Source organism: Pan troglodytes, chromosome 1, assembly GCF_028858775.2.
Source record: "Pan troglodytes isolate AG18354 chromosome 1, NHGRI_mPanTro3-v2.0_pri, whole genome shotgun sequence".
In the NCBI taxonomy this organism is placed as follows: domain Eukaryota; kingdom Metazoa; phylum Chordata; class Mammalia; order Primates; family Hominidae; genus Pan; species Pan troglodytes.
Genome location: NC_072398.2, coordinates 22,738,062 through 22,748,955, shown reverse-complemented (window position 1 = coordinate 22,748,955; position 10,894 = coordinate 22,738,062). Strand labels below are relative to the sequence as shown.

At 48.1% G+C, this 10,894-nt stretch overlaps 1 protein-coding gene across 1 annotated transcript in view; it reads left to right on the top strand.

Annotated features, from left to right (window-relative positions):
• Positions 1-5,566: 5,566 nt before the first annotated feature.
• Positions 5,567-10,894, top strand: part of STUM (stum, mechanosensory transduction mediator homolog) — a 60,865-nt gene continuing 55,537 nt past the window's right edge. The window contains exon 1 of the mRNA XM_009441577.4: positions 5,567-5,949. Within this exon, the coding sequence (XP_009439852.1) occupies positions 5,748-5,949 (202 nt within the window). The 5' untranslated portion in view covers positions 5,567-5,747. The remainder of the gene's footprint in view (positions 5,950-10,894) is intronic.

Genomic DNA, 10,894 nt, shown 5'->3' with positions numbered 1-10,894 from the left:
GAGGATCTCCCTCAGAGAAGGCCCATTTTTAAGGAGCTCAAGTCAGGCCCACCCATGATAATCTCCCATTAATTAACTTTTTAATTTTTTTTCTTTTTAAGACAGGGTCATGCTCTGTTCCCAGGCTGGAGTGCAGAGCCACAATCATGGCTCATTGCAGCCTCCATTTCCTGAACTCAAGTGATCCTCTTGCCTCAGCCTCCTGAGTAGCTGAGACTTCAGGCATGTGCTACCACACCCAGCTAATTAAAAAAAAATTTTTTTTTTTTTGGCAGAGATGAGGTCTTGCCATGTTGCCCAGGTTCCATTGATTAACTTAAAGTCAACTGATTGGGAACTTTGTTTTATTTATTCATTTTTTTGAGACAAGGTCTGGCTCTATTACCCAGGCTGGAGTGCAGTGGCGTGATCTCAGCTCACTGCAACCTCTGCCTCCTGGGCTCAAACCACCCTCTCACCTCAACCTCCCAAGTAGCTGGGACTACAGGCACACATCACCACACCCAGCTAATTTTTTTTTTATTTTTTGAAGAGACAGGATTTTGCCATGTTGCCCAGGCTGGTCTTGAACTCATGAGCTCAAGCAATCCACCCGCCTCAGCCTCCCAAAGTGCTAGGATTACAGGTGTGAGCCACCATGCCCACCCTGATTGGGAACTTTAAATCACATCTGCAGAATTCCTTCACTGAAACACCCAGATTTGTATTTGATTAGATACCTCAGGGAAGTGTGTGAAAACTACAAAATGGCTGCTGCCTCCCTTCTGCCTTCCAACTCTTGAGCAAGAATATTCCCATTGGCCCAACATAAATGGAAACTAACTAGAAAGGGAATTCTGTGGGCTAGAGTTGAGCCTAGCCAAGTTGATACATCAAAAAGACATTACATCCATACTTTTTTCCCCATAAACTAAATTTGAGTTGTGTTCCATCACTTGGCATGAAAAACCTTCTGATTCAGTTGCCATTTACTTATTGAGTGCCTTATACGTATTATCTCACTTAATCCTCTTATACACAAATGAGCTAGGTATTATTTACAATTTTGAAGACCGAAGCTCAGAGAGGTTAAAAAACTTTTTCAAAGGCTCAGAGCTTCAAACAAAGTTTGTCTTTCCAATGCTGATGCTATGATACCAGTCTTTGCCAAAAAGGATCCACCTGGAAGCTCTCTTCCAGGTTGGAATAGGAATTCCTCATGCAGTTTGGAAGCTGACTTCAGCAAATTTTTATTTTAGCTAAAAAATGTCCAAAACTTGATGTACTTTATTATCTGATGACAGAACAAGGCCAAGAAATATATTTTTATCTTCATGACCCAATGCTTGGCCCAGATGTATTATTTGGCTGATGTAATGAACTGTTTGGTCTGTTTCCCCTGTTGCGTTTGTGTCTGATTTTTTGAGATGATCATTTAAGGTTTTAACTTTTATTCGGAAGCCTCTTCCTCCCTGAAATACCTTAGATCTTAAACTCTCCTACAAACATCAGCTGCAATCACAATGTCAAGTAGATGCTGTATAAACCTCCTGCAAGAGCGGTAAGGAAAAAAGGAATGTACAGATGAACAATATAAGAAATGAAAGAGGAGACATCATTACAGCTTTCACAGACATTAAAAAGATAAGAGGAAAGTAGAAAAAGTTTTATGCCAAGAAATTCCATAACTTCCACGAAATGGACACGTTCTTAGAAAAGGGATACATAGCATGTGAGACATTTTAGCTAGGATCTCAGAGAGTTAAATCTCCCAACTGCCAAATCTAAGGGCACTTTTGGGGTTTTACCTTATCCTTCAGTGAATTTGACACTGCTGACTGCATCCTCCTTAAAATCTTCCTGTTTTGGCTTCCATGAAACACTGTTAGTAGTGTTTCTCCATGTAAACCTCATTTCCCTCCTTTTTCCTTTCTGCTTAATTACAGAAATTCTGTAACTTTTTTTTTTTTTTGAGACAGAGTCTCACTCTGTTGCCTAGGCTGAAGTGCAGTGGTGCGACACGGCTCACTGCAGCTTCGACCTCCCCATGCTCAGGTGATCCTCCCACCTCAGCCTCCTGAGTAGCTGGGACTAGAAGTGTGCACCACCACGCCCAGCTAATTTTTGTATTTTTCGTACAGATGGAGTTTTGCCATGTTGCCCAGGCTGGTCTTGAACTCCTGGGCTCAAGTGATCCTCTTGCCTCAGCCTCCCAGTGTTGGGATTACAGGCATGAGCCACTGCGCCCAGCCTCTATGACTTTCTAAATTCCATATCTGCATACAGGGCTCTAACTACCATTTGTGCGCTGATGGCTCCCAAATCTGCAGCCCCAATGGCTTCCTTGATTCTCGATTTGACTCAATATCCAACTTTTATCAAGACAATTATCTATGCTGGCCATTTATCAATGAGTCCCCGCTACCTCTCGGATGTGTTCAGACCCTTCAAACTCATTTCCTCCTTGTCTGCTATTAATACCCAGTTTTCATTTGGGAACTGTCCCTCCCCCATTCTCAGTCCTTTTCAGTCAGGAAGAGTCCTCCTCCCCCTCAGCCTCTACATAAGGATGTGACCTGATTTTATCCCCTCCAGCCCATCTTCCACACTGTGAACAAATATATCTCATAATGGTGGTGGTTTTAAAGCCTAGGCCCAAGTCTTTGACACCCCTCCATAGAGAGGCGGGGTGTCCCCCATGAAATCTGGGCAGGCTTGTGGCTGCATCAACCAGTAAAGCCCTGCAGAAGTGACACTGCGTGACTTCCAAAGTTAGGGCAGAAAAGTCCAAGTCCACACAGCTTCCACCGGTCCTGCAATGTTCATTCTCTGGGGGCCTCCTCTCAGGAAATTCCCTCTCAGAAGCCAGCTGTCATAGTGTGAAAAGTCCAAGTCACGTGGAGAGGCCATGTGTAGACGCTTTGCTGACCCATCCTAGTTGACCCAGCTTTCAAGTTACCCCAGTCCAGGCAGGCTGAGATTCCTGAGAATCTTCTCAGAAGTGGATCCTCTAGCCCCAGCTGTTCCAGCTATCAGCCATTTCAGTCTCCCGAGCTGAGGCTCCAGATACAAGGAGCAAAGAAGAATTATCTTGGTGTGCTCTGTCCAAGCTCCTGACCACAGAATTTGTGATCAGAAAAAAATGGTTGTGTTAAGCTGCTAAATTTGGGGGTAATCTGTGACACAGTGATAGTAACTGGAACAGTTATGCCACACCCCTGCTTAAAATGTTCCAGTGATTCTGCATCACCACCACCAAGATGAAGTCCAAATTCCTTTGCCATTCAGTACTAGATGCCTGTCCACCCCACCAGATCCATCTCCTGTCTCTGCCCACACAAGCCCTAGTGCCAGCCACACTGCAATTCCTGGAATCATCCCTACTTCCCTGGGCTCCCATGCCTTTGTATATTTTGTTGCTCTGCCTGGATGTCTTTCTGACATCCAAGATATTCAGCAAATCATCTGGAAAACTGGGGGATGCAAATCCACTGACATCCCTGAAATCCTTTTTCTCCAGGAGGAATGATTGACTGGCCCTAAGACAGTTCAAGTGCTCTGCAAAAGAATATTCACAGAATGTGGGTTATTTTCTAGGTCTCTGAATAAAATACTGGTTATATAGAATTGATTCTGGAGCCAGATTGCCTGCATTCAGCTGCCAGCTCTACCACTGATTAGTGGGGGACTTTGTGCAGCCTGTTTAACTTCTCTGTGCTTCAATTGCCCCATCTGTAAAATGGGGTAATAAATAATCCTTACTTTGTAGAGTTATGGTAAGGATTAAAAGAGTTAAAATGTGTAAAGGGTTTTTAGAATGATGCCTGGCAGAGAGTGCTTGGATAAATAAGTGTTTGTTGAAAATAAAACAAATCTGCAAATAGTTAACTGTAGTCATTGCTCAAGTCCCTTTGAGTATCGCCTTCTTTGGGACACCTCCCCGAGGCCTCCCCCACGCTAGCTGGCTTCACAGATAGGTCCATGTTGTCGCAGCACCTCCAGCACATCACAGCTGCAACATTCCTCACTGTTTCTGTAAGTCTATCTTTGTAGATGTCAGTATCTCTCAGCTCATTTCTTAGATTCTTGAAGGCAGAGGCTGGATTTTACTCATTTCTCTCTCCCTGGAATCTAAGTCTTAGTAGGCCTTCAATAAGTGTGTATTAAATGGAAGCTTGCTATGATTTTAACAAACATAGTAACTCCAGGCCAGAAAAGGCTAAGCGAGTTCTTCTAAGCCATACAGGTTTTAGTGGCTGAACAAAGACTAAAATTTTTAACCCTGTTCTTCTGACTGCCAAACCTAAGCTAATGACTCGTGTGTGTGTGTATCTGTGTATGTGTATACATGCATGTGTGTGTCCACCAGTATCACTAACCCCTGGCCATTTGCTTTTAAAATTATTTTATTCAGAGACTTATACAATAAGTATAAGTATACAATAACCCATGTTCTTTTAGCCTCTTCTGAGACCCTGGGTTGTTTATAATAATAATCACTATTATTCCTGAAGGGAGGCTATTGCACCCTTCCAATTATTCAGACGATTTGCTGACTGTCTGGATAATTCCGAAGCCTTTAACCCCTCCCTAACGTTAGAGGCGGTAACTTTCATCCGTTTACTTTTTCCAGGTGCGGAGGCGAAGCAGCCTTATTCAGAAAATCGAATTCAAAACAGGACCTCAAGCTGCCGGCTGTTGCTTCTACCAACTGCCCCATTATTAACGCCAGACGGCGCTGTGTCCTCACTGGCTCTTTAACCACCACGTCGGGCTCACAGAAGGCTCAGGTTTCCTCCAGTATAGTTAAGGGGATGGTGAACGCTGCCCAACAAGCCTGCAACAGGCGCATTTCTTTCTGCTTTTGGTGCGTGTGTGTAGGGAAGTGTCCCATCTTTTAACTAGTCTTGCGGAGACCTGGCCTGGTGTTTGCAAATCTGTTTCCTCTATTATCGATCCGATCTCTGGATTGCTTTTTCTCTGACACTTGAAACAAATTCACTCATATATTTTTTTTTAAGTGAATTTTTTTTTTTTTTTTTACAAAATAGAGCTGGGGGGGGGCGGGGGGGCGGGTCTCGCTACGTTGCCCAGGCTGGTTTCGAACTCCTGGGCACAAGCAATTCTCCCACCTTGGCCTCCCAAAGTGCTGGGAATACAGACGGGAGCCACTGCGCTCGCCCCAAACAAAATCATTTAAATCACAATGCACTGAAGGCCGACTAGGTGTCAGGCGCCGCGCGGTCCGTCCCTTGTCCCCATGTCCCTGGCCAAAGGCTTGCTCTAGATCAGGGGACTCAGCCTCGAGGCTTTCCCGACGGTGTCAGCCAAGCACACACTCCCAGTTCGCAGGGCTTCGTGGTCAAGGTTCCTAGTTCACCTGTTTGGGAGGGCGAGGTGTGTCCACCCCTTCCAGCACCTGGGCAAACAGCCCCCTTTGCGGTCCTCTTCCACTGCTTTCCCTTCTCCCTGATTTTCCATTCCTTGTGAGCGGTGGTTTTGGTTGGGGGGAGGGGGCGGGGAAGGGGCCTGGCGAGGAGGGGCGTCAGAGCGCTGTCACCGGGTGTCGCGCCGCCCTCCCCGCCCCTCCGCCGGGCGTGTGGGGACGCCGGAGGGCGGGAGTCTCCGCGAGCCGCGCGGCGCACGGAGCACGGCGGCCGCCTGAGCTCGGCGCGGAGCCCGGAGCCCGCAGCCGACAGTCTCCTGCTCCCGTACGCTGGGCGCCAGCTCCGGCCGTGCTGCCCGGCTGCCTGAGAGCGCGCCCGGCCATGGAGCCCTCGCACAAAGACGCCGAGACGGCGGCGGCGGCGGCAGCGGTGGCGGCGGCGGACCCCCGGGGGGCGTCCTCGTCCAGCGGGGTGGTGGTGCAGGTCCGCGAGAAGAAGGGCCCCCTGCGCGCCGCCATCCCCTACATGCCCTTCCCCGTGGCCGTCATCTGCCTCTTCCTCAACACTTTCGTGCCGGGACTGGGTAAGACACGGCTGCCGCGACCCTTGCGACCCCGACCCCGCCGCGGGAGGGCGTGGGGGGAGAGAAGGGCGCGGCCGGAGACCTCCTGGCGGGGCCGCGCGCTCCAAGTGCTGCGACCACGCGCGACCGCCCGCTCCTGGCGTCCCCTGGCAGGTGGCAGAAGCGCGTGGAGTGTGCACCCCAGAGGGGAGAGGCTGCGCTGGGGTCTCCGACCCGCAGGCGGGGCCCCAAAGAGCCGGAAACTTTGCGGCCAATGTTGGAGCCCGCAGCGGCGGCCGGAATGGCTCTGCCGGCTTCGGAGTAGGGCTCCCGTCCCGGCGCCCCGATTTCTGCTCCTTCTCTCCGTCGTGTGCATCCGTCCGCGAGCCCACTTCCCTGAGAGGAATGGGGTCGGGTCAGAATGAGCTCTAGGGCCTCGGCGGCGAGGATCAAACTCCCGGGCGTCGAAGTCAGCTGAGCCGGGGAAAGGGGACGAGCCGGGCTAGATATACCTGCAGCCCCCTTTGGTTCGCGGAGTGCGGACCGTGTGGGGACGAGAACTCTAGCCAGAGTCTCCTCCGCCTCATTCAGGGGTACCTGCACTTCCGCCAGCACCCCGCAGGGCGCCAGGGGGATGGGGGATGATTTTATTAGTTTGGATGCATGTGGCCAGAGATGAACCCATAGCTCCCTCGGATCCCTTCTGTTCCTGAGAAGTAGAGAGTGCGCCGATGTAATTCTGTGCAGGACTCCGGCAGCCGGCAGGGGTTCTGGTGGCATCTATGTCCCACGTTTTAAAGCAGAGGCCCCTTACAGAGATGGTGCGGGAGGGTGAATGGAGGCAGGGAATGAGAAGTTTTCCTGACCCTCCCTCCCTTAACTCCACCCCCAGGTCTCTGCCTGCACGCCCCTCCCCTCCTCCAGCTTGGCACTGGCTGCTCCTGCGTGCTGGGAGGTGCCCCCCTCTCCCGTGCCCGCCCGAAGAGCCAGGCGCCCCAGTGCCCTCTCCGGGAGAAAGCGTGCCCCTGTCGGCGAGCCTGTTGCCAACGTATGGTTCCAAGTTCCCAAGAGCAGAGGCCAGCTGGAAGGGGTTTTCAGTTTGACTTTGGCCTTTCTCACGGTCTCATCGCTCTTCGCCTGCTTAGCAGGGGCCTCTGCTGCGGTGATAGCCAAGGCCACAGCCACCCACGCAGGACCCGTTCACTTTCCCCTCCGAGCTTACTTGTCTTTCTACCCTAAGGGGCTGCTGCGGCCAGAGCAGCCTATCTGAGCAGTAAGTTAGGTGGCCTTTAGTTGGGCTTCTCTCTTCTGGGGTGCCTCCAGCAGCCTGTCCCCCTGGCTGGTGTCATCAGATCAGCTCTCTTTGCACATTTAGACACTGCAAGGAGGCCAGCTGGTGTTAATCTAGTTTTATCAGAAATTCTCACCTGCTGGAGTAAAAAGAGACTGCCTGCCCCTCCCTCTGGCGGATATGAAGATCCTCCTGAGCCAGTATGCATCTTGATCCACCTTTTTTTTTTTTTTTTTTTTTAAGTGGTGAGGTAAATGCCACCCTATGGTCTTTTGAGGAAACAAATGCATTGGCGCCAGGTGAGAGGGGCTGCACCAAGTCACTGCTGCACGAGGAAACCACCTTGTGGGAGACCAGCCCCAGGAGACAGCAGCTGCCCACGCATGTACCTGTGTGTACCCTCCCTGGTCTCCCTTCACTAGGTGGCTTTCCCAGCCTTAGCCCTGCTGCATTGACAGCATCGGCTGCAGGGCATCGTCCATTCCGCTGACCCCTGGCTCCTTGCCCTGGGGATCCAGCTTTTCCCTTTGTGAGATCAGAATCCTATGGGATTTTTGTGAAACAAACAAATAAACAAACAAACAAAACAAACCATTATAAGAAACCAGGAGAAAATAAAGGGAAGATATGCAAACCACAAAAGTAATAAAACAGGTGAGCTGTAGGTGCACAGATTTCTGAATTTTCAGTGACATAATTCTGGCTTTTTTTTTTTTAATTTTGCTTTGGTTGCTATTGTACAGTTTACTGGGTGCACAGGCTCCTGCTCCTCTCCACACGGAATGAGGGATTCCTGATCCTTGGTGGTGGTTCTCATCTGTAAGTCAGGCACACCTGTCTCTTGGCGTTGCTGAGAGGATGAAACGTGATTACATAAAGCCCAGGGTCTGGTGCATAGGAAGCTCTCTGGGGATGGTGGGTCCATCTTGCTCTTCTGCAGAGCTGAGCACTGGTCCCATCTCTGGGTGGGGGTCGCTGCAGCCAGGGCAGCACTGCCCTCTGGACCACTCAGAAGCAAAGGCTCCTTGAGTGCTTTTGATCCCTCTGCTCCCCTCTCCACCTGCGGTGGAGTCCCAGGCAACAAAGCAGCTCAGACCAATCTTGCAGGTGGTTTTATTGCCCCCCTTCCCCAGGAGTGGTTTAAATGGCCCCAGCTCTTGGAAATCCACCACTTGGCCCAGATCCACTTCTCCAAGGCCTCCTGGCTTATCTGAAGCTCCTGGGACAACTGAATATTCATGGCTGATTCTGCTCTTTGATGAAATGCAGCTTCTTTCAATTCACTCATTCATTTGACCAACACAGGCACCTACCACATGCCAGGCATTGACTGGGGTTGTGATGATGAATAAATCAGTCAGGATGTCATAGACTGTTGAGGAAAATTGAGGCCAACTTTGTCTGAATTTGATAAGTGCTAGGATGGCAGCAGGAACAGAGTGTTGTAGCCGAAATTCTTCCTGGGGGCGAAGGAAGGGGGCTCAGAGAAAGCCTCCCTGAGGGAGTAGTGTTAGGTTAGAACTTGCTGAGAAAATCTATCACGTGTCCTCAGCACTTGCCATCCTCACTAAACTCCCATTCTGGAAACTGCTCAGACCACTGGCCCAAAGATCTTTTCTTTTTTTCTGGAAACTTCCTTCCCTGCAAGTCCTCTCCTGGATTGCAGATTGGATGAGAGGGCAGTTTTTGCTGAATGAAGGCTCGTTTTTTATTTTTATTTTTTCCCTCTGATGTAGGTGTCTCAGGTCCATCCAGTCTGCAGGACCAGCTGTGGAGAAGCCCCATCCTTAAAATTCCCCAGTGCCTTCTCCACCCAAGCAACAGTGCTCTCGGGATAACACTCATATCATGAGTGGGATGTGCTGTCTCCTAGGGAGTGGCTGGAAAGGAGAAGTGATTTATGATCACTCCAACTCCTCACTGAAACAATGAAAAACAATTTTTACAAATGGACATTAGTAAAGAGAGTCACCTCTAGTCCTATTCAGTGAAACTCTACTAATAAAGACCACCGTTGGTACCTTCATGTTCCAACAATTAGGGTGTTTATAAGTATATACACGATTATTCATACCTGTAATGAAAGTTCATTGTTATGCCCCAACATGGCCAGAGAGTTTGTCTAGTGGTCAAGGGTATAATTATACTTTTATATTTAAAAATTATATCTATCTTGATTTGGTGAAACGAAAATGTTGATATCTCAGTGACAGGGAAAGTCGAAGGGAGGAGGACCTCCATTGACCTTTAACCACTCCACTGGACTCAGGACATCAGATAGGGACAATTTATCCCTAACACACTGCCTACTCTTTGATGCTGCTAAAGTCTTGCTTGCTCAATAAAAGCACCACAGGCTGGCTCTGCTTCTTCTCTCTCTCTTTCCTCTAGACCCAAGGCTCAAACTGATGATTAATCATGTCCTACCTCCTGGCATCTTTCGTATCATAGATTTTTTTGTTGCTGTTTTGAGACTTTATTCTTTGTCTCTCTAAGTAGATCTTAAACTCCTGGGGAGCAGCAACTATTTTAAATGTCTTCTTGAAAGAGTATGTTATCCACAAATACATATAGACTAGAATTATGCTCCTGGAATAGGCATTAGAGATCATCTGGTCCAAAGCCTTTATTCAATATAAAAGTGAAGTTGGCCTGAGGATGCAAGGACCAAGGAAGTTTACAGCCTACTAAACCTTTTGAAGGAAGTTCCTGAAGATGTTTTTCAACAAAGTAAGGGAGTAAACCAAGAAAGGAGATATGAGATTCAGGAAACAGTGAATCCTATACAGAGTAGCCATGAAAAGCAACCCCGGGATGAAATTGTTCAACAGAACGAGAGAGTAGTTACTTTTCATTAGAGTGGAAGGAAAGAGGTCTCTGAAGGTGACATGAGAGAAGGACATTCTAGAGAGTAGAGAGTATTATTAGGACACTGCAAAAAATTAAGGTTGTAATGAAAAGCAGAAAGCAAGCCAAAAAAACCACCCAAACAAAACAGAAGGCAATTAGTAATTGCAGTAAAGACAAAGAGCCATGCAAAAGCATTAAGATCCAAAATTGAAGCAGCTTGCCCAATCAGGTCAGAAGGTCAGCAGGCTTCAAAAAGAATAAAAGAGTCCAAACAATAAATGGAGTGGGAAGAAATTTGGAGGTTATTAGGGATATGATATAGAAGGCAAATGTTTCTTCTATCAACAAGAAAAAAGAAACATAATCAGAAACTTCTGGAAAAACAAAACATTTCTTATGAAAGGGATAGCCTAAATATGAAGCAGTCCAAAATGTGGCCTGATTTTGAGCATGTGGTGGAATGTAAGAAAGGCTCTAAGCGCATAGGGTCTGTCATTGGAACAGTGGTGCATGATATGGACTGTTTGGCTCTGCAGTAAAGAATATTTGCTTAGTCATAATAATGTAAATGCTGCTTAGTGGCTTTCAACTTCTAAAATCAACAACAAAGCACTGAAGACTACTTAAGAATAGCTATAAAGGAGTATGTAAAGAGTTTCTGGCTTGACAACATAAAAGAAGTTGGAAAGTAGAAGAAGAGAGAAGAGGAACTGTGATAGATTAAATTATTGTTCCCAATTATTCACTGTTCTCCCTGAAAGAGGATTTCACACCCCCACCCGATGCCATATGGCTTGCCTGCCCTTGTAGGAGAATACTTCCTCC